At 37.1% G+C, this 24,505-nt stretch overlaps 1 protein-coding gene and 1 long non-coding RNA gene across 5 annotated transcripts; one reads left to right on the forward strand and one right to left on the reverse strand.

The window, feature by feature from the left end:
* On the reverse strand, positions 1 to 5,911 carry LOC128818833 (uncharacterized). The gene is made up of 2 exons (XR_008440565.1): positions 5,723 to 5,911; positions 1 to 211 (listed from the first exon to the last, which is right to left on the reverse strand). It is a non-coding gene; the product is annotated as an uncharacterized LOC128818833 (long non-coding RNA).
* LRRC72 (leucine rich repeat containing 72) lies at positions 4,910 to 24,438 on the forward strand. Of its 4 annotated transcripts, none has more exons than XM_053998467.1 (9): positions 4,910 to 4,931; positions 7,773 to 7,846; positions 11,323 to 11,392; positions 13,466 to 13,547; positions 14,774 to 14,887; positions 19,062 to 19,151; positions 21,015 to 21,179; positions 22,415 to 22,442; positions 23,947 to 24,438. In XM_053998467.1, exons 2-9 carry the CDS (start codon positions 7,788 to 7,790, stop codon positions 24,110 to 24,112), a joined length of 774 nt encoding a protein of 257 aa, XP_053854442.1. In that variant the 5' UTR covers positions 4,910 to 4,931; positions 7,773 to 7,787; the 3' UTR covers positions 24,113 to 24,438. The 4 variants fall into 4 exon arrangements, with proteins under 4 accessions (XP_053854442.1, XP_053854426.1, XP_053854434.1 ...); XM_053998451.1 differs by lacking the exon at positions 4,910 to 4,931 and adding an exon at positions 5,466 to 5,627; XM_053998459.1 differs by lacking the exon at positions 4,910 to 4,931 and adding an exon at positions 6,082 to 6,192.
* Positions 24,439 to 24,505: the final 67 nt, after the last annotated feature.

The raw sequence follows: 24,505 nt of genomic DNA on the forward strand, positions 1-24,505 counted from the left end.
AAAAATGAGAAAATGGTCAAAAGAAAATTTTAATCTGAATTTATGAAACTATTCCTCTGTGACAGGGAAATCATCAGGCCTACCAGTTGTAGAAAAACCTCTGAAGTCAGTAACAATTATGTAGTTTGTGAAAATCTTGATGTTCATGAAGCTGCTCTTGAAGCATCTCCTCCAGCTTTTCACCATTCATTGTTACTTTCTCCCTTCTTCTCTAACATAAATTCAAGAAAGAAGAAACAAAATCAGAAACAGTTGTGAAACATAATTATGTTTTTTTCATTCTGCTACTAATTGACAAAAATATGACAAATTTATGAATGTGATTACATTAAACAGTGGACTTGATCTAGAAGTTCTGTTCCAAGTCTAGATCCTATTTTCTGTGCAGGACAGTACTGCAATGGCGGCTTTTGCCATGTACAAAAATTTAAGACCCTAACTCTTTTATTAGGTTTAGCTACTTTTTCGAAGCTTTAGCATAGGTACAGTACTGAGTATATGTCAAGAATTGTAGAATAAGAACAGTAGTAGTAACATAGTGTGTAAGTAATTCATTCACACAGTTCAGGTCAATAGAGCTTTGATAGACTAAACAACTGTTACAGGATATCAAAATATCAGATCAGTGAGACAGATGAGTCAGAGTTTCTCCCAAGGCAGAACGCATGAAGAACCAATTTCAGTGCCAGGCAGCCAGGAGACATAATGTATCCCACATTTAGATTAGGATGTATGATCAGTATTATATAAATAAATATTTTTTTATAATTCAGATAATAATTTAAGAGTCTTGGTATTAAGACTGCACTCCTTTTCCCTTGAATAAATGTACAAGCAAGTTCTTACATGTATAAATTCAAACTCTTCTTCAGACTTTAGTTTTATTTTGTATTGCATATGATCATTTGTATCAATTTAATATTACAGTATGAATTCAGCACAGGGCATGTATTATCTTCATGGCATTAACTGACCAATTAAGTTATTACGATTATTATTGGGAATGCTTATGCTCTTTGAGCACTTTCTCTAAAGCCTCCCAGCTCCACAGAGAGTGTTTAGGGGTCAGCAATGGATATGGACCCTCTAACACCCAAGGAAATTGATTCAGAACTGCTTTTGTGCATCTCTGTGTGTTTCAGTCTTGCACCATATAAGCACAGTCTCATTGTCAACATATTAAAAAGACAGAATACTGGAAGTTAACATCTGCTAATTACATTGGCAGATACCACTATTAAATATTATTTGAAAATGAAAAGTTAAGGGCTTTTTTCAGTATCTGCAGGTTACAAAACAGCACACTGACAGAGAAGTCTCTGAATTAACAGAGACACTGAATCAGTCATCAGTAAGAACTGTATTGACTTCTAGTTATAGAGAGCTCTGCAGATATTCTTCTAGAAAATGGTTCTTACTTAGAGGTTAAGGTAGTCAACTTTGTAAGGAACCAATATTAAAAGTTTTAAACATGCATAATATGTTTTTTATGAAAAATACCATCTATATAAATATATTTATAGATAAATACATTTATTTTATATATATATATATTAGAATAGCTATAAACCATTGTGGAAGTGCACATAGAACATTTTGAAAGATTAGGATGCAAATTTCTGAGAGTAGAGTAATAGGATCATTTGCCGTAAGAATGTTGTTTGCTGAATGTTGTTTACATATCCATAAAAGAGCTGCAGCAGACAATAATTTCTTTCCTGACTGTTGATCAGACTTGGAAGCCAAACTGCAGGAACACTCCAGCATGCAGAATGGCCAAGGAACAAAGTTAAGAGTTAGCTATATTGAAATGAAAGATATGTCCAAATTGCGCTGATAGCAAAGTAAGACAGAGTATTTATAAACCTGTTGGACCTTCTCTCCAGCAGGCTTGTCACATTAGTGGTGGTGGTCTTTATTCTCCACGGTAGCATTCAGTTGTAAAGTCAGAGTGAAGCTGGATTCAAACAAGGTCATTCATCCATATGATGCAGTCTGCTGGGATAATTTTGCCATAGGTTGCATCTGGACTGTTTTATCTTCTTTCCGTACACTCACCATTGTGTATAATATATTAATTTGTATCACACATAATACTAGAAAAATTAATTAATGTTTCCCAGGCAACAGCCTAACCATTCCAGTTAATCATTACCTTCAAAGTGAAAATAGTCTGAACTGTTTAGATATAGGATCAACTTTGTATTATTTATTGGAAAAAACCCTCAAAAGCTACCTCCCAAAATTCTGCCCCTGAACCTGTTAAAGGGTCACTGGGATGTTATCAGTGCCATCAGCAAGATTAGTAGCATGAGTGAGAGAAGTGATTCAAATTCCTGAATGCTTTAGACAGCTCTGAGTATTTGAAACATCTGCACAGGGCTTGCAGCTACTGGACCTATGAGAGAACTGCACTCTTCTGGAGCAATAGCTGGAATGCAGGTGGGATATCCTGCTGATCTTTCCTCAGGCTTCTGGCTTTCACCTGATAAACACTGATAACATATTTCCGGTTACAAGAAGAAAAAAGGGAAATACGCATTCATCTGCAATATTTTGTATTTCACTTTCCAGGTGAAATGTATTTAATAACCTCAAAAACAAGTTAATTGTACTAATTTTTATGCATCATTAGTTTAACACAGGCAATTTTAAATTTGTCCCAGATAGTGCTTTTATTCTTTGATGGATGTTCTATAAGTAGCAGAACTGCACAAACATGTGAGATGGAAAGTAATTCTCTAGTTGAATGTACTTTCTTTGGGAGGTTGGACTAGATGACCTCCAGAAATCCCTTCCAACGCAAATTAATTATAAAATGTAGATACAGTTTTTAAAAAATACCCTTGTGGAAAAGCCATACAGCACAGTACCTTTTCTAATATCATAGGCAAAGAATAACTGAATTCTGAAGATTATTAACTTTGGTGAATAAAAACATCACATATTAGGCATTGGTTTTTAGTATATTTCATCTACAACAACAGGTTAAGTTACAAAGAGCTATTGTGCTATTGGTTTTTCAGTAAAGTACTGTCAAAATCACTGAGAAGAAAAAAAAATGGCAGAATGATTTAGCACATCAAATCATAATTGTTCAAGTGTCAGTTGCTAGACTGTGATAAAACTCTTCCACAGAAGAGTTTTCCCCAGAGATGGTGAAGCATGTGGATGGAACAAGACAGCATCCAACAGAGACATGTCACATTTTAAATCAGGCTTAATCTGAATTTCATTGTCCCTACCAAATCTGTGTTTCTATAATGTGGTCTCTAAAGCAATACAATGACAATCTCCTATATCCTTGGTGTGTGGCTGAAGCACGGACATACCAGGAGGCCTCTGAAGTAGAGAACAAAATGTGTCACTTCCCAAAGCACCTGTAGCCTGATGATTTACAAAATCAGTAACCTCCAGTTCTGCCTGATCACCTTTGCCAGTAAAAGCAGATGTCTGTGCTTTCCCCTATTTCTATGTTCTGTTTTCACATATACTATAAGGTCACATTGTCTTGTTGCAACTACTTATCCGCGCATAAGCACATTTTTACTACATAAATATGAGAAGTTTTTTTGAAAAATATGTATAACAAATCAGTCATTATTCTGAATAACCCAAAGGAAAAATGATTGTTCACTTATGGACAGCAATTCAGGAATAGTAATAAATAAGTGATAGGCTATATATTTGGGGAAAAAAAAGCAATACCAAGACAATGTAAAATATGGTGACAGTTCAGTCTGAATAAAAAAAAGTATTCATTTTCTGCCCAAGTTCCTTTAAACTCATTGGAAATTTTAAGAGTCAATTTGCAAATGCAGAAAGAAATAGATATTAAACTCTATTGAATTTGAGGCAGTCTCTATTTAATCATCCAGATTAAGTCTGTAGCTACCAGTTGCTAATAGAGACAAGCACCTCAGAACTCCAAAACATATCAAAAAAACCCTTCACCTCATGTACATTCACACCTCTGTGAGGGAATACAACAAAATAACTTCCAGAGTTTCCCTCTCTCTCTCTCTTTTCCTATATTTAATTACTGAATTTTCTTGTCCTATCACATTAATTGGACTAGCTGATAAGCAATTTTTTATTATTAAACATGACTTTAATAACTACCTCACCTTTCACAATTCTAAACTGGTAGCTTTACCTTGTTGATTGAAAACACTGAACTTGAATGTAATGAAAAAATACAGAACTCATACCAGTTTCTTCTTCTCCTTCTTTTCATGATTTTAAATACCCTAGAGATATTTTAAGAAGCTAAAATAAGGGATTAAAGCAATTCCTCTTGTCAGTTTTTTTACCTTTAACATGTCTAGTTTTCTTATTTGAGGTTTCTATTTGTTTAAAGCTACCTAGCTGAAATGGAAGCCACCCACAGAATTTTTTCCATGAAAATTAGATATTTGCAATATAATACTTGTACTGTAGTTCCATTCCTCCATCATACACACTACATCTAGTTTCAGTGGTCTGAACAAGCAGAGGCATGCACATAATTAATTCCATGAGGGACAGCTTATTCATATATTTGCACACACAACTCTTGTTCTTTGTATATCAGTTACACATAATTTACAATGACTATTTCTGCTAACTTGAGTACTCGGTGTAAATTAAATTCTAAATAAAGCTCCAAGTTTTCAGACATATTTTTGTTGCAGCTTGATCAAACATTTTCTTTTGTCCTACTTGCACATGAGTGCGTGCACACAGACACACTGGAAATGGCTTTTTCTATTCTTCCGCTTGTGCTATGCAGTAAAATGGTTATAAAAATAGCAACATGGCAACAGTTGCTTGCACATGTGGATGTCATAAACATTTTGTGTTCCTTTACAGCCAAACTCAATCCAAAGCACTGTCGCAGCAGTGGGCCCACTCCAGGAGCCGGCACGGGAGAGGGGCTCTCAGGCACCAAGGTGATTTGCAAGTTACAAGGGAGTAATACATACGGTGTGAATTAGCTGTAAATTAAAGGCACAAATGTTTCCTTTATGAGTGACGTGTATTTTGAAGGAATTTCTTCACAGAAAGGGTGATTAGACATTGGAATGGACTGCCCAGGGATGTGGTGGAGTCTCAGTCCCCGAAGATTTTTAAGGAAAGACAAGATGTGGCACTTAGTGCTATGGTCTAGTGGGCAGGGTGGGTTTTGGTCATAGGCTGGACTCAGTGATCTCAGAGTTCTCTTCCAACCTAATTAATTCTGTGATATACTTACATAGACATAGGATCTGTGCTTAAAAATAAAGAAACCATAGGATATGGTTTAAAAAAAATTAAAGCAACCAAGCACACTTTTTCTGGGTTGTGAGCAAATATAATCCAGTAGACATCCCACAGGTATCAGAGGTCTCTCCCAGTTCCTCCTACTCACTGCCCACCGGGGTCTCTTGCTGGCCCACCCAGGACCCCTCCCCGAGTCCTGGCTCCTGGTGTGGGTACCCCTTGCCTGCTATCGAGCTCCTTCCCTAGCACGAAGCCCTGTCTTGATCCACACCCAGGCTGGGGCTCCTGTTTCAGTGTTACATCATTTCTACTGCGTCCAGTTCTGGGACCGTCAGTTCAGGAAGGACATTGAGATGCTGCAGCATGTCCAGAGAAGGGCAAGTGAGGTGGGGAAGAGTCTGGAGCATAAGTCTTATGAGAAGTGGCTGAGGGAGCTGGGGTTGTTTAGTCTGGAGGAAAGGAGGCTCAGGGGAGACCTTACCGTTCTCTACAATTCCCTGAAAGGAGGCTGCAGCCAGGTGGGGGTCAGTCTCTTCTCCCAGGCAACCAGTGACAGGACTAGAGGACATAGTGTCAAGCTGTGCCAGAGGAAAAAAAAAATTTCTTCACAAAAAAGGGTCATTAGACCTCCCCACCCGGGGAGGTGGTGGAGTCACCGTCCCTGGAGATGTTTAAGGAAAGACTAGTTGTGGCACTCAGTGGCATGACCTAGGTGAGGCGATGGTGATCAGTCATAGGCTGGATTTGATGATCTCAGAGGTACTTTCTTAAACCGATTCCGTGATTTTAGGAGCGTGCTGGGGGCCCTGGCCCCGAAATCCCACTCCAGCCCGGCCCGGCCGCGTGCGGCCCGCCCGGCCCAGCGCAGCTCAGCCCGCGTCTCGCGACCCGCCCTGCGGCCGCCCACAGCGCGGCTCTAACATGGCGGCGGCCGCCGCGCCCGGCGGGCAGGTGAGCGGGCGCGGCCCCTCCTCTCCCCTCGGCCCGCCCCGGCCGCGCCGCTCCCCGCCCCGCCCCGCCCCGCCCGGAATGGCGGCCGCCTCGGCCGAGGCCCGTTCCGTCGCACCGGCGCGGCCCCAGCGGCCTGGGCCTCGCCCTATCGCTGTGCTCGGCACCGCCACCGCCCCCCGAGGCGAGGCGCGCTCCGTCCTTCCCCGCCCGGCCCCGGGGCCGAGTGAGCGGCTCGGATCCTCCGAGAGAGCCTGGGCAGCCCTTCCTGTCCTTCCTAGGCAGCGGCTGAGCACGCCTGAGCCCTGCGGGCCCCGCCGGGGTCGCGGAGAGAGCGGCGCAGAGCCGGGGCTGGCAGGGACGGGGCTCCAGGGTGGGGAGAAGATGAGATCTCCTATAACGGAGTATGCGAAATACGAATCTTTGAGCACAGCCTTCCTACCTGGGGCATGCGACCCCCGGGTTGGTGCTCTCTGCCGTAGGTGTGCCTTCCCCATTGTCACTTCGCCACTCCCCATCGGTGTGTCCCGCTGTGCCGAGGCCTGACAGCCGCACACCTGCGGTGTCTCACAGCTGCTTTTCTCCAGAGATCGCTTGGTGTTCCATGGGCAGATTTTGCACGTCTAGTAACAAAACTATGGCCATTTGTTCGAGACCTTTGTTCTTCCCGGCATCTGCAGTTGACAGCTGGCCGTGCCGAGTTCCGGGCAAAAGGCAGACACCCCTGCGTGTGTGCCTGGCTGCCTCTGGCCGGAGTGCCACAGGTCCCACACATTTGCAAGTTCTTTTGTGTGGGTTTAGTACACCCAGAACACTCTGGAGTGGTTGTGCAGCCAATACAGGCCACTGTCGACATGCCTGTCAGTGTTTCCAAGCCATATTGTGCTTGTGAAGTTGTATCAATTTTGTATTTTAAGCAGTAGTGGTCATAATGATGTTGGGCAAAATAGCTCATGTATTAAACCCATTTCTTCTGATACGCATTTTAGTTTTTATCAACCACTAGTAAGAGAGATCCACAATTCTTATGTTAATGGGTTTTGTTGCTTTTGCAAGTTATGACACATCAGTAATACACTCTGAAAATAAAAATCGTGTCTGCATTTTTCAATGTTAAATGTACAAGCAGAGTTTTCTAGATGTGTAGTTTTAAAAGGTCATGTGCGTAGTTTTAAAGTAAAGCTGCATAAAATAAAGTTGCAACTGTAATGCATAGTAAGCAGTTTCCTTGCTCATCACAAGTACTGGGTTAGCTGACCTGAGTGAGAAGCCCATTCTTCGGTTAACATACATTAATTTCTCACATCATGTCTACCAACTATGATTCTCCACAGAAAAAGAAAATTATTTTAAGTGTAGCCTAATCACCAGACTAATTTTATCAATTTAAAATAGAGACTGGAAATGTAATACCTCTTTAGCTCTCTTAGACTATGTTACAGTTTGCTGTAATAAGGTGCTGTGATACATGTGTTAATTTTGGTCTGCATGTTACTTTAAACACTGAGTTCACATATGTTACAATGTAATGAATCCATAGTATTGCAGCATATTATACTGACAAATGTACTGTGTACTATCAGGCAATAGAAAAACAGATGAAGATTTGTGGCTATAAGAGCAATGTGGATGTCGTAGCACTGTATCTGGCTAGACAGTAAGTAAAATATTTCTTGTTTTGACTTTTACTAAAAGTAGAACATGCAGTAAATGGAAATCTTTCACAGTGTGTTCTGTATCAGGAACTCTCTGAACATTGTTTATATGAGAAATACCAGTAAATCATATTCTTACATAGTCCATACATGTTGTGAATAAAGACATGGTAAAGGTGCACATACACACAGCAGCACAGTGCTCACAGCTAACAGCCCTAGATACACAATCTGTCTCCAGCAACCCAGAGTTGCTTGAGAGTCTGTGAGTTCACAGAGTTGTACATGAATTTCTGCCGTGGGGAGCAGAGGAGTAAGAGCTGATGGGCTGATCTCTGCCTGTTCTAACAGGCTCATAAAGCTGGGTGGAAGAAGTATCAAGAAGGCAAATGAAAGAAAATGGGACCTGCCCAGTCTAGGATCTGCCAAATTTCTGAAGAAATGTGTTACTGCAATGGCAAAATTCAGTGGTACCACCTTTAAAATTACCTGCATCTGTACTGCTAAGAACTGAAGGGAGGGCAGGGCAACATGAAGTGAATACAAGCACAAGAACACGTTTTGGGCAGGCAGTACTGATGAGAGAGCTGATCTCCTCTGAGAGCTTAATGAAACAGCTTGAGATGTAGGGCAGATGAGGAGAAGACGTGCTAAGTGAAGGAAGGCAAACTTTCATGAACCTGTGGGTAATCTAGGTTGATAGAGGTGTACGTTGTAGTATGAACATGCTGAGAGGCTGCCATAGAGGGATGGATACATGACAGGACATACTTCAAAGTTTTGGGAAAGCGTGCTTTGAATTTCTGGCCAGGGCACAATTCCAAGTGTTGCATACCAGTCTGCAGCCTCACAACTGCATCCACTTCTCACGTGGTTGATAGCATATAGAAAAACTAATGTAGTTTAATCATTCAGGGACAAGGTTTTCAAGGTCTCTTGGTCCAGAGTGAAAATGAAAGTCTTACGGGATTAAGGGATTTCAGTGTTGTCTAGTCTGTTTTTAGTGGAAATTATATGGTCTTGAAAATCTAAATGTGCTCACTTATACGTTTAAATTCCTTATCACATCTTGTGATTTACATCAAGAAAGTATTTGATGCTTTGTGAGGTAAAACATACAGTTACTGGCAAATTTTTTAAAATGTGCATTTTAGAAAGAAGAAAAAGAGTAAAATTTAAGGGAGAAATTCCCATAATGAGAAAATTACAAGGTGCATACATACATACTTTCAAAACAATACAATTATCAATACCACATATGTAAAGAATTAAGACTGTGTGTACAGTCTTAATTGTTGTATTTTCTGTTTTTAAATGCTTAAATGTGTGCCCTCACTGTCTTTCAAGTATTTTTTTGGTATAGAATAAAAAGAAATGCTCACATGGCAGATACATAAGTGATCTGTCTTCCCATTAAACCATTTTGGTAAAGATGATGCAAGATGGATTCTTTCATGATTGGATAGAAGTGAGCTCCTTTTATTCTGTATCAGTTTATATAAACTTGAATCCCAGCCAAGCTCAGTATCAGATCATGCCTCCTTTAGTGTTGGTTTGGCATATTTTTTTGCTAGCTGAAATAAGAAAATGGAAAAAAAATAAAATCAATCAAATAAGAGGGAATGAGTTTATATTTTTAAATCACTACTATTAAAGGGACAAGAAACAATGTATTTTGGACGCTGAAAGCTGTCATCCCAGGAAAACTGATTAACTTAGCAGTAGGTAGAAAAAGAGTGCTCCAGGCCAAAAAGGATCAGTTTATAAAAGACATACAAAGTCTGGAAGGCAGAAAAGGACAGGCTCTTTTAAAATGTTAGAGGAATTAAGCTCTACCTGGGGCAAATTAAATGCCTTAATATGAAAAATAAAAAAAACAAAAAAACAAAAAAAAAACAACAAACCAAAAAAAAAAAGAAAAAACACACACAAAAAAAAAACAAAAAAAAAAAAAACAAAAAAAAAAACAAAAAAAAACCCAAACAAAAAACCCCCAAAAAACCAAAGCAGCAAACCAAAACCAAAAAACCGACAGATTGAGGCTTGGAGATAGTCAAGATGAGGCTGTAACTAGACAGGGAGTAAAGCCAATTAAATGTAAAGCTGTAAACTAGTTGTAGAGTGGCAGTAACCAAGAATATAAGAAATTTTGGCTTTGATACCTGAAATGTAGTTGAGGGATGCACAGGAGAATTAGATAGGAGCTCTGTAGGAGCTCTGTATGTCCTGTCAATAGCCATCTGCTTGTCCCTGCTACTTGCAGTAATATCTTTTTCTGTTACTTGTGACAGCAGACACATTAAGTATCTATTGGCAGGATTAGTTTTTATGGCTCATCTGAGGAAGCCAAAGAAACAGTTTAAAGTAACAACATGAGAGGATAATCTGATTTTCAATAATGCAAGAGACTAAAAATGCAGTGCCTCAACTTTGTAGGGTTTGCTCTTGACAGACTTTTCATTTGCAAAAGCAAGATGAGAAAAGGCATCCACCCTCCCTTTGTCTGTACCTGGAGGGTGTGTTGGAAAAAAAACCTACAAATAAAAAGACAACATGGAAAGATAGAGACCAGACTTCACAGTTGGAAAACAAACACTCCTTTAGCCTGATGGTGTGAGGTTAGTTTTTATCAGTCCTGTTACTTTCTGAAACACTGGCCTTCATCTTGCAACACATTAAAATCCACAAGAAAATTTTTATTATGTCAATTAAAAATTGTCAGGTAAAAGTAATCTATAATTTTTCTAGTGGAAATTAAGAACATTTATTTATAGCAATGAAAATAAAGAAGAACAGTTAGTTAAAATCACTTGGCAGCTCACTAATATTTTCTGGTCAGTAGGTAATTTTTTATTTATAGTACAATAGCAAGCTCAAAGTGCTAGATACACAATTAAACATAAAACCATACTAGCACGTGGGAGATCATTTCAGCCTCAGTGGATATACTAAGTTTCTATGAGAATAGGGCAGGAGAGGAAAAAAAGCAAAATTTCACAATATACACTAATATGAAAAATAATTTTAAAAATGCACATTGACATGCTTGATGTCTGTCTTCTATTGGCTTCTCTGGCACTGTGGCTGGACAATCCCTGCTGCACCTTCAAAGTAGTTTTGCTTTTAGCTTCATGTCCCCAGGGTGCTAAACTTCTCCTCCTGTGTTCTGAGCAGGATTTCTGCAAAGTACATGTGACTCAGACTCATAACTCATGCTGTTATGGAAAGGCAATTAATGTATCACTTTTTTTGTTCCTGTTTCTTTACCACATGCTGCCTTGTTATGTTTGCAGGTGTGCAGAGTGCTTACACTGTCTCTGCCACCTTCTCTTTGTGTCTTTCTCTACCATAAATCCTAAGGAAGTGTGGCTTTCTAGTTCTTGTCTAATATTATTTATGGAAAATTAAAATATTTATCAAATTAGTAAACACTATTAATGTTAAGAAATGTGTTACCCTTTTTTTTTTCTTCCACCAGAGGACTAAGAAGCATCCCAAGTCTTTCACAGTTTCGCAGATTAAAGTATTTGTGGATTAACAACAATAAGGTAATAAGATATTCCTTTAAAGAGCAGAACAATGCACCTATACTCCCTGATTATTATTTTGTAGTCTTTTCTAGCATAAAGTAGTATATGTATTGTCAAATTAATAAATTATTTTTAATTTCCAGGCTAATTTAACTGTCAAATATAATAGATTTGAAGAAGAAAACTTTTTTTTTTTTTTAACATTACAGAGTATAAGATAATGTATTTTCCTTTAGATTCACATCAGATTTATAAATTTTGTTTATTTAAGGAGCTGAGGTTTTGTGCTAATTCCTGAGCTCCCAGTGTGATTAGAGCGGGCAGTTCTTGGAACAGCCTGAGGGGTGATATGGCTGTAGGACAGGAGTGGATTGCAGGAAATGCATGGCTCTTCTTCTTGCAGGCATGCATAGTTTATTTCCTGGCAGGCTGGTGGTCGAGGTGATGCTCCTTTTTGATGTCATGCACACAAGAGTGACATAAAAGTCTGTGAAATGAACTTCTTCCTATGCACAGGAAGCAGCGCTGCAGTCTGGGGATGATAGGGTATGAATATTTTACTGTACAGTACTTTACATGACTTTCACAGTGAGCCCAAATTCTTCCATCTCCAGAATTGCTTGCTCAGGTAAATAAGTAGATGTGTGAGCAGCAGAAAAAAATAAATTTTCATTCCATGTCACTTCAGAGCACATGTATATCTGCTGCCCCAGGCTAGCATCAGTTATATGGTGTCTTATGTCCAATTCATCAGAAGATCTTTACTTTACTAACTATTTTTGAAAAAAAAACAAATATAGAGATATATTAAATTGTTAAACGAAAATCACAGGTATAATAGGGCTTTTCCTTGTATAGCTAAAGGACATTAAAAAGAAGTAATGACCTGATAACTAAGCAGAACTGATCTTGCTGATCAAAAAAGATAAATAAATTGGAGTTTTGCACAACTCTCACTTTCCTACCTAAGCAGTAACAAAGAACATTCTTTTGTTGTTTTATATAACTAGTATGGAGGAGTCACTCAGTGGCTTTTCATAGGAAAAGTCTTACTGAAATGCCTCAATAGGAGCAGCATATTTTTCTTCACTTAATAATTTTATCAGGAAAAAAAGCAAACTTCAGATTATTCTGAAAACAAAACTTGCCAAAAATAGGGAAAACCATTGCACAAGGGAGTGGAAAAAACTTCTGTCTTATGCTCTTCCTTCCAGCTTTCAGATACTGTTAATACACAGAGCACAACACATTTATTTTGGAGTCAGTGACAAAATTCAAGGACTGAAATAATTCCTTTCCTAACAAATTACTTTTCATCACAGAATTCGCAGAGTCAGTAATTAAATTCTGCTTGTTGTTCTTGCATTTAAAATGTAGGATAAAAACTTTATCACCATTAGTACTCTCAGTTCTCAATTATAAAGGACAGCTTGCTATCCTGCTGTAGATACTTTACCTTGCACTGGAGCCAAAAGTGTATTGGATTTGAGCTTCTCCAAACAAGGAGGCGTGATTCCATAGGGACTGAAGATAACTCTTTATTGGGAATACACCCATACCTATACTGTTGTTTTTTTTTTTTTTTTTTCCTATAACTCTAATTGATTCTCTAAATACTATTAGATGACATTTCTGGTAAATAAGAACAAATTTGTGCTCTTTGAACCTGCTGGTGAAAAAAATAATTTAAAAACAAGATGCTGGGTTTATTCAAATGATATATTTCAGGAATATTCTTAAACCAACATAGAATTATTATGCTCTACAAGGGTCTTCTAACAATAAAAATTATTTCAAATATGAATACAAGGAAGAGAAAATGTGGAGACCAGTCATTCAAAGAAATCTGTTTCCAAATACAAATGTTAAATGTGTAGTTTAAAAAATTAGGTAAGGCTCTACTGCTTGTATTTGATTTGTAACTAGTACCTTTAATGAAGTTCAGTTGTCAAGAGAATCCTTAGACCAAGAGTCTTAAACAGAAAGATAAGAAACTACCTGTGGTTAAACAGTTTTCAAGGGGCCATGTTTATAATTATCCAGCACCACATTCAGAGTGACGTATAACAGTTTGCCCAACTCTAATTTCAGATCCAAGATTTAACCTTCTTGATCAAAAACTATTACTTGACTGAACTCTATCTCAACAATAATGAGCTGACAGATATATCAGGTACCAATCTTCCCTTTTTAAGTTGTTGAGCAGAGGCCTATACTTTCTTTTTAATGTAGTGGCATTCAAATTTATAAAATTGGATTACAGCAAGTAACTTACTGGTTGAAAGATCCTATGTATGTATAATTAATACATGTTAATTATTAGATATTTAATTTTTCCAACATACTTGAGTGACAATAAGGTGATGTGTTTATTCTGGTTTAAGGGATGAAATGTCATTCACTTTATGCCAGGCAATTGTGAAATATTTTTGATCTTGCATGACTATATGTAATAGTGAGAATTTATAACCAGAAGTATTTTGCAAAGTTACTGCCAAATTTGGTTTATTTTAAAAATGTACCTGTCTTACACTTCTATTTTAGTTTTGCTTGTCCTTGTAAATTAAAATGGCTTTACCAGACTTGTACATTTGTGAATGAACAGGCCAAAGCATAATACATTTCTAAATATTTTAGACATTTTAAATGTCAATATTTTTTTTCTGTCCCTATAAAATGCTGCATCAGAAATGATGTTGATTGGTTTCTGTGAGACTTCAAGCACACTTTATCTTTGAAAGACATAAACATGGATACAAGGGACAATACAGATGATAACAAAATATGGATAAACAGAAGGGCATCATTAGTAGAGAAAAGTGGATAAAATACTGTATATAATTTGGAAAATGAGATATTTAATCTTGATGTGTGAGGATGTGAATACAGTATGGCTCAAAACAATATTTTGTAATAGCTTTTTAATACAGCAATAATTACTTGAAACAGAACTATTTTCTAAGGAATGCACTATTTACTACTTGTGAGACAAAGGTACTATTAGGGATATACTATTGTTTGTGAGGCAAAGGTAATATTAGGTCAAAGTAAAAGGAACTGAATTAACCAAAGATTACAAGGATATAGGAGGAATGAAGGGAGGTATAAGAGAGGTTGCAATTGAGGCTGATTTGTTGATGCAAGGCTGATGTGGACAAATGGAAAAAATTGGAATGAAAAAAAGATAGGCATGTGCTTAAAGGATGTGACTAGAAAGGTGAAAAGGATATTGAAATATCTTTAATTTATTGTTTAAGTAACATCTCATGCAAAATGTTAGCAAAAGACAGGCATATATAGATAACTAAAATACCAAATTCGGTGTACAGCATAGCAAAATAATGTTCCAATAAAGGCAGCTATTATGAGAATGATTAATTATTTTTCATTTTATTTCAGGTGCTCTGAAACACTTATGTTCATTACAGATTCTGTTTCTTCACAACAACGAGTTAAAAAAACTTGGCAAAACAGTGAAGGAATTGAAAGGAATGATAAGCTTGCAGACTCTAAGTAATACCTTATTTTTATTTTGCAGAACAGCAAGTAGTAGCTTTTCAGTTTCTTATCAGGATGTTTCTTGTCTATTTCCGCATCATTTGCCAATAGCTTTTGAAGCTAATGAGTGATTTCAGCCAAATTTGACAGAAGAAAGATCTCTAAGACATGAAAATTCCACAAAGAGTACCTCAAATGAGGAAGAATTGCTAAGTGAGTTCAGAAGTTAACTTTTTGGCTTCTGGCTGCCAGTAGCTTGGATGAATAGCTTGGAGGATGTCTAAGCAGTTTACAGCTGCCTCTTTGTAATGGAACACAGGAGTAGGGTGAGATTATCATAGAGGTGAAAGGAGTTGAAAAATGTGTGTTACTGCTGTTGAGACTGTGAGTGATAGGTTATAGAGCCCAAATTCCTGCCTCATTAATTTTCTTGCTTATAGAACTTCCTTTCTGCATCTTTTTGGCAGACTGTATTTCTAGAGTCTAAGAATAAATGTACTTTAGGTATTGTTCATAACAATGTCTGTTAAGGAGCATACTTTCTGATTGACTGGCTGAAAATAAAAATTGCACCATCTCTGAAATTTCAATTGAAGTTATACAAGACAGTGTTGGTGCCACTAAGTTACAATGTAAGAAGTAGCCTCCAGGGAAGGTATGATTATATGCTATTAAGATATTGAAAGTGAAAATATAAGCAGTCTTTTTCCATGATTCCTAAAGGAATGTCAACATAGATCATGCTAAATGCTTAGTACTTGGAGAAGACAGTAAACGAGTTTTGTGCCTTTGTAACATGGTTAAGGAGGTGAATGTCAGAATGTCACCAGGCCATAACGCCTCCTTAAGCATTCAGAAAACTGAATGTGTGATTGTGGGAAAGGAAAATATGAATGAAAAATTAAACTTTTAATTGAACTTGACCCTGAACCAAAACTAAGAAAAGCAAATCAAGTGTTTAGGAAGACAACATGCCAGCCAAACCATTTAAATTCTTGTCATTATATGCAAGATAGAAAAATGAGTCCATTTAAGAATGCAGTTGTTTGAAGTGATTAGGCAGCGTCTGGAGAGACATCCGATGAATGAATGGTGCAGTCACTTGAATTTAATGTTAGCTCTACAAATTATTAAGGAGCTTCAACAAGCACAGGAAGTTTGTTGTACTTGTTGCAACCATGTGTGGGAAGTACATAGGAGATAGTTAAAGTGCTGCTGAGTTATTATAAATGGCAGTTACAAAGGCACGGTGAAAATTGTATGCAAATTGGACCAGCCACCACCATAGAAAAGGAAGTCTTTGAAAGAACAATCAAACAATATATATATAATATACTGATCTACCCTAATTAAAAAAAGTTTGTTGTTTAGTTCAAAGATTTGTACAAGAGTAAACAGTAATCAGTGGAAGAAGCTTAACAACCTTAATAACCATAACTTTAAAGTCATTCCTTCTTGACCTTTGCAGTCATGAAAAAAATTGTCAATGTGTTTGCTTCAAGGGGATTTTGTAATAATGAATTCTCAAATTAACAGGTCTCTATTGGTTTAATAAAATGCCCTGTAAAATAAATCAGTAAATGAACAAAATAAAATTTGAAAGTCATAACCTCTATATTGTATTACTATATAATTTATCTGCCTTCTTGCAATATTAATAAATATGAAATGGGTGCAGAATTTGCACTGTGTAGCTTTGCGAAGGGCTGTACCCATAACTCACTTTTATAAAACAAAACCAGTGAGACTTCTCACTGTTATGAGGTCTTTTTTATTGCCAATCTGATTTAATAAAAGAAAATCACTTGCTAACCTTCAACGGAGCTCCTGGATGCTTAACAACATTTTATTATTTTGTAGCTCTTGGGGACAATAGAACTATTAAAACACACTATTATTGTTTGCTTCAGGAGTAGCATCCAGCTAGCAAAATATTGCATTTCTCTTCCTGAAGGCTCTCTTGTGATTTTAGTCACTGCTCTGCACTGGATATGTAGCATAACAACCATCTTTCATCAGGTGTCTAGGGAAGACACTCAGCCTCAAAAGATTGACTCTCATGCTGCCTACAACTGCAGCCTTTTGGGAGATCCAGAGTGTTTCTTTATGGGCTCACCTTGTGCTCACATCTCCCTTTTGGAATCCAAGATTTTTGTTATGTACTCTGTAAATTGCCTCAGTTGATTTATTGTCCACAGCTGATAACATCCTGCTGCTAGACCTCAGAAAACTCTCTTGTTCACTATGTTTCTGCCCCATGTGGCAGAGGCACGCTGTTTTCCTACACTCCAAATAGAGAAAACAGACAAAACTGTGGAGGAAGAAAACATTAGCCTAATTTGTACAACTAAAATTGCATGACCTTGACAAGAAGGTAGATAGCTCAGCCAGAAATTGATCCCAGATGTTTTGTAAAACAAAACCATCTTGATCTGTACAATGGTTGAATTTATTGTAAAAATAAGTAGTAGAAAAATGCACATTCTCTAAAACAAACCTACAAATCAGTGTTGTTGAGCAGGACATAGTCCAAGCAGCATCCAGGTTCACAAGTGTTTAATATCAGACCTGGTTTGTGCCTTGGAAAAATCTCTCTTGAACCTTTATTCTATCCCTCTACCAAACATACCTGCTTTTCGAGATCTTTCTGAAACATTTTTCTCTTTGGAGTGCTGTAGTGTATTTTCTTGACTCAAGAACAGACTTATCATATACATACACAATATTCTTTCTTATTAACACTTTCTAGGGAAAAATCAATTCAGTTAAAATAGAACTTTCTTTTGCTGCCACCTTGTGGGTGTCTTACTAATTTTAAGTACAGCAATTAAAAAAAAATTGTTAAAGAATTAAAATAAAAAGCTCTCCTCTGAATACATGAACAGGTGTTTTCTATGTAGGAGAGGACAAATGCTCATTCCAACCTTGTTGCATCTTCAAAATACTTGCTAAATCCCATCAAGCACTGAGCCCTCTCAGCAGTCCTGAAGAACATGAAATTGCATCTTGTAGTTTATCAATCTGTGTGGAATATTTTCCAACCTTTTTCTTCTACTATCTCTTACTTGCTTCTGTAATACCATCTTCCTCTCCCTAACTGCTAAAATGATATAAGTTTTTTACCCTAGAGCAAGTATTAGCCACAGCCTCTCCTCAGAAAAACAAATGACTGTAGACTGTAGCAGTAGTTGTAAAAATGATTAATTTTTTCCCCTGCTGTCGTCTCAAGGTGACAGCCTCCTGCTTATTTTTACTGTCTTAGAAGAACAGCATTTGTATAAGGAGATAAAAAGCATTATTATGTTTTTTATTTAGAAAAGATGTCCCACCTCACAACTCTTGCTTGTTTATTAGCTCATCTGTGAATGAGCCAGTTTCTATTTGAATCAGCCTCAGATATCACTGTCACTAAACAAACTGATTTGGCATGTGAGCTAGGCTATGTTCCACACCTGGCACATCAGCAGCACAGTTGATCCCTGTCTCTGTGTTGCAAAGGTTTGGTTATACAGGTAATGTGGACCTGAACATAAACATTTTAGCCAAGTTGCTAATGAGCTATTGGAGCTTGGTATCTCCAGTTTCGAGGAAAGCAGCTGGGACCCAGGTTCTTACGAATTTAGACCCTCTGAAACATTTTTCTCTTACGTTTCTTGACATTTCAAACTTATCACCTGTCAAAATATTAGAAGGCTGTGTATTTGCATTTTTATTGTATCTGTGGGATGCAACCTTTTATCAGCTCTGATAAAGTCTTAGGTGTTCTAATGCTCATCTGATATTAATAACTCCGTCCTCCTATAAATTTTGTCTTACCTTTAAGCTCTCACACCTAAAAGACCATTGCTATTTAAAATAGGCATTACCTAACACTATGTAAGAAAATCAAAGGCAAACACTTCAGTATTTTTTTCTGTAAAGGTTTGGAGTGCATGATGAGACTTTTACTCAGTTCTTGCCTGTGGTATTTTGCATACTCTGCAGTAAGTCAGTTTCTGCAGTCCATGCTTAGATGAGTAATTTCACATGTGTAAAGTGTTTACCCAGCCAAAGAACAATTTGAATTTAATATTTTGTACAAAATCTTTGGCTCCTAGTGACCTTTAATTTTCCTGCCTTGCAAAGTTGTTGTTTTCCTGGGTTTGCTTTTTTGTGACACTGGGGTTTTTCTTCTGTGTTTGGTTTGCAGACCTATTCCAAAACCCTCTGGCATATGATCCAGACTACCGGCTTTATGTGATATACTTCCTTCCTTCAGTTCAGCTCCTTGACAGGAAATGTAAGGATTGCTTTCCTCTCTCACAAAGCATTGACAGTTACTTTTGATTCTAAGCAGTTTGGAAACATAGGTGAAATTGTCCTATCTGTTCTTTTACATGTGTTTGTTGATAGAAAAAGAGAACTAATGAACAAGATACCTGGTTTTCATAAGATTTATCAAGCAAAAAGAGTTTGTATGGCATAAACCCTTTGTCAAATGTTTTTGATTTTTTTTATTTTTAAATTGTGTTGCTTTTTCCTGTATCTTGTCTATTTGGGTAAAGATAAAAACTTGTGCTTAGAAACATGTACCTACCTCTGTGCATTCAGACTGGTATATTCACATGGGTGAGTGTGCTTACTTAGGTTTGTACATGTTTCTGTGCACATTTCTTGATAAGGTAAATGCAGACCAAGCTTTCAAATATAATAAATATTCACAAGTTATCGAGAGATCTTTCACAGCTTGTCTACTGTAAATTCTACAGAAAAAAAAATTGTCTTAAGAATAGCCAGAGTTTAAATCAGTGAATCCATAAACATGTCACAATGTACCCAGAAAATCACGTTTGATGATTTTTGTCCCTGGTATTTGGAGAACTGTGTGACTGAGAGGACTGAAAATTACTGGAGAACACTGAGAACGTAGCTGATTCCTACCTCAGCTCTGTAAGAAAGTAGCAAGGAGAACCAGCACCTTCCTGAAAGGGGACCGAGCAAGGCAGATGCAGGACATTTGCAGGTGCTGGGAAGCTGTGCAGCTGTTGTGAAAGAAAGCTGGTGGATGGGCCCCAGCAGGTGCCAGGGGCTGGTGAGGAGTTTCTGGATCTCACCAGGTGCCCATTTGCTCACAGAGTCATCTTGCACAGGTACTTCCCCCCTCTCTTGAGCACCTGCTCTTGTGTTACACTTGTGCTTAACACGTCTGTCAGGCTGTTACTAAAATATCACTTTTTGACTGGGGAGTGATGACTGAAGCTTAATGCGCTGAAAAATACGTGTAGCATTTACATGTCTAGAAACACTTCAATAAAACTTCCTGAACTTCATCACCTAAATACAGTTCTACTGTAATCAGTCCTGGATTAAGATTTGAGGCAGTAATTTGTATCAAGCTGTATCCTGGACTTTCTATTTAGTGAAATATTTCTCTAAAACATTACAAAGCTTCTTCACCATCTGTAGAACATTACCAGCATAGTCCTGGCTGTATCCTTCACATAAGACATGTGCTCATGTTCCACTACCTTCAGGCATGACCACTGCAGTTCCGTCCTAATTGGTCCCCTAGACACCATGACTCCAAAACTTCCCTGAACTGAAAATGCTTCTGCCAGTTACTTGTTCTAAAAGTTTAGCTGACTTCTCTTCAATAGCTGAAATACTAGATTAGTTATTAGAAGTTATCATCCCAAATTTGATTTAACAGCCTCAAACTATTTATTTAAAAATTAAAGTTATTTCTCTTGAAATGCAAAACAGGAAAAATTTAAACTTTTCTTTTGATTGCACTCCTAGGATTTTCTCTGTAATTATGCAATGGGAATTGAACTGGTCTTAAACCAAAACTTGTTTTTGCTATTCATAAAGACACTTCCAAATCTTTACTGACTTCTGCAGGAGATTGCATTTAAGCAGCATGAAAAGTCATGCTTTCTAGCATCTTCATTTAAAACTTCTGATCCTACTGCACTCAGAAGAAAATACTTTACTGTACAGGGCTTCACCCGAAAGCCATGTTCCCATTTTGAATTGCCATGAAATTGTGTCATTAACATTATTATTGTTAAAAAACTGCACAGAAAATATATTAATCACCTTTTGTATGCTGCCTTTTCAACTGATAGAAATAAAATTAAATTTTTTATATCCCTTTTAACAGTAGTTACACAAAGAGAAAGGGAGTCAGCACTTCATCTCTATAACCCCAAAAGGGCTTGGGTCATGCAGTCAATAGCTTTTGGGAAGAGAGTAGACACATCCCTGGGGACTACGGTGGGATCTAGCAGATGCACTCAACCAGCCAGAAGACCGATAATGCCCTCAGGTATTTATAATGCTCCAAGGAAGGCATACATTTTTAAGTCATTTGAACTAGAAATGGGGTTTTTTTTTTTCATTCATCTGATAAAACATTATTGGTTTTAGTAATAAAATATAAATGCATCAAGAACTCAGCTGGTTTGCTTCATGAAGTAAGTAGTCATAACAACAGCAGGCAACAAATGAATCCTTCTACTGAGAGTATTGTGGCAGATAAATTCTAGTCATACCCTGTAGATACAGAATTGTCTTTAAAGATAACTGAAAATTTTTTGTCAGTATGAGTCTCGTGTTTCATTTTACTTATGAACATCTCAATAGACTTCTGACTCTCAGTGCGCAGCATCATGGAGTTTTGATGCCCTCTAGTGCTTTTACAAGATAATCTCTTGAAGAAAATACTTTCATCTAGTGCTCTAAATTTTATGTATCTTGCCTGGTTTTGTAAGGAGATTCCTCTTTATGCTTTCCAAGCTGAGAATATTTTAATGATGTCTTATAATAGCACATGAAGCAATTTTTAGAGTTCTTAAAACATTCAGATCTGGAAGACAGCATGATCCTGGCACAAGAAAGCAGGTGTATACCACCTGGAACCATGAGACTTGTGTCACAATCCAGAACCAACTCTGAAATCCCACACAACCTTGTCAGCTCTTTTGATGTTTTAAAGATAAAAAAACCACCATTGTGCACAGATAACTGAAATTGAAATAGTGTAGTTGCACTACACTAATAGTAGCACTTTAAATGGTGTAGATGAAAGTTTAGAAAGTAATCAAATACTTGCAAGTCTTTTTAAATGTATGTATCACAACAGTAAAATTGAAAGCACTGTATTTAACAACGATTTTGAAGAGGTTGGGAAAAGAAAAAGGGTAGTTTAAGCATATTTAATAATTTGTTTTTCTGATGATTATCAAAGCAGACAGCTGTCTTTATCTCTGTCCTGCAATCATACACATCTACAGTGGCATCATTTTCCATGAAAGAAAAAATAAGCTTGGATGTGTGTCTGTAGGAAGTAAAATACAAAAGCCTTAAAACTACATACACTTAAAACCCAGCAAATACTTGCTTCCATAGCAGTTTAATAAAATATTATCTTAAACATTTCAAATCATGTGCTCGTTTTCAATTAATTTGAACAAACAATTTAGGATCAGGATAGCAATCAATTCTCAGCTACTCAAATTGCTGTGCAGCCATTAATGTCATAACTTGAACTTTCTCTTATAGGTCATGAATTTGGAAATAACACAAATAAGTAAGTAATTTTTTCAGTGTCTTCTTCCTTTTGCATCTCTGAAGCATTTAAGTTCCTCTTCCTATGCCTAAAAAATAACCAAACTAGAGAAAATGTCCAGTAAAAATGAGCTTTTGAAACCGTTTCAGGTCTTTGTATTCAATATAGCTGCAACTCTACACTAGGTTTGTTGTCTAAAATTTAGTATTGAAAGGTATTCCACATTTTTAAATGGGTACATAAAAATGCCATATATTTGTAAGATCAAACACTGATCACTAGAAAAAGCATGCTCAAAGTACTAGAGCATCAAAATAGCTGTTCTGTATTATGTCCCAGAAAATGTTCTCCGGACTGGCTGTTCAAAAATACACTCTCTGGAAAACATTATGACTTGCAGAATGAAACTTTTTTAATCTGTACATTATTTTTATTCTGTTCAGTTTCAAATTGTAAATGTAAATAAATGTAAATAATTGACATAAATGTAAAACTTTTATTGCTGTGTCTGGATTGAGACAGGAGAAAAGCTCCCATTTTAATGTGATGACATTTTAGATGCAAACTTTTTAAGAGCAGATTTACAAACTTTGGGTATCAGGCTTGGCTTTACTTTCTAGCTTTACACATGAGATGATTTGAAAAATACATTGAAGGAAATAATAAGAACCTACATATAATATACTTTAACAGTACTCTGAACACAGCTCTTTAAAAATCAAGTTATTTCTATTGAAAAATTAAGTCTTACCTGCCTTCAGTGCAGTTAGCTGTCCTCATTGATAGAATGGATGTACAGCTGCCTTGAGTCTTATTTATGGAAATGCTGAGGTTTTGCAAGGTGTCTTTTTGTGAAAAAGTGCATGATACTCAGTGGAGATAGTCCTGTGGCTTATATGACGTGTGTTACTACAGGGACATCTTTAAGAAAGAAGTTCTTATAAGATAGTCTTAATATTGTATGTGAGTTGGAAGGTTTTGGTTCCTTGTCAGTGCTGCTTTGATGTTATGAATCTGCTGCTTTTCTCTCCCAGACTGCAGCTGTGGCAGGATATGTGAACACAAGCTCACAGTGATCTGGATTCAGACCTTGGAGAATGGATATTTGCCTGTGGGCTAGATAAGATATCCACAGTGAAATGAATGCGCATTTCCATTAATGGGTATCAAATCACTTGAATCATGCCCATTGAATCAGAGCATTAAAAGTATACAATTACAACTTCTGTGGGGGAAAAAATTGAAAACAAAGAAACATTTTTAAGTCTACTGTAAATGTTTTTAAAATAATTTATAGCATGATTTTTTTTCAAATAGAATCCCATGACTCTGACCTTTTTTCAGTTTGTTCTGCTTTCTTAAATTTGGTAGAAGAAAACCTTCTGAAAATTTAGAAGTTTTAAATTCTCCCTCTTTAGTGTCATCTTGACTGCTACTTTCATTTTCCAGAGAGTATGTGTTGTGAATTAGTTCTGAAGTGGTTCGGAAATGTTCAGGTAATGGACTTGCTTTGTTCTTCTTGCAGAGTACCATTTGAGGACCCCGAAGATGCGGTTTTAGTACGGGCAACGACAAGATCTCTAATGGAATTTTCCTCTGTGGACTGGAACAAACTAGCCACCTGTCAAGAAAGACGGCTTAAAAACAAGGCAGAAGAGCCCCTTGAGAAGCTGACAGTCCAATTTAGATGAGAAAAAACCAATTTCCCTCTCTAATGTTAACCCTATAAGTACGTTAACAGCTCAACAAAACAAGTACACAACAACACGCATGTAGTTAAGTGAATTTCCAGAAAAAAAATTAATGTAACATTTATTTTATCATACGCTGTATAAAGAGTGAAGAAATTAAGATAACAAATGGTAAATAGTGGCAATGTTATAATAAAAGTTGCTTGAAATGCAATTCTTACCAAAATTTTGTTACCTGAAAGTACTAAACTGCACACTAACTTTTAGGAAACTAAAGATAAATAGTTTTATTTCTTATAATAAACTTCCTCACATATTTCTCCTTCCACTCTGCCAAGGCTTAAAGTCAATGATGCTTTCTAAATATTTCAAAGCCCTTCTTTCAGGTTGTAG

The sequence above is a fragment of the Vidua macroura genome, chromosome 1, assembly GCF_024509145.1.
Source record: "Vidua macroura isolate BioBank_ID:100142 chromosome 1, ASM2450914v1, whole genome shotgun sequence".
NCBI classification, from domain to species: Eukaryota; Metazoa; Chordata; class Aves; order Passeriformes; family Viduidae; genus Vidua; species Vidua macroura.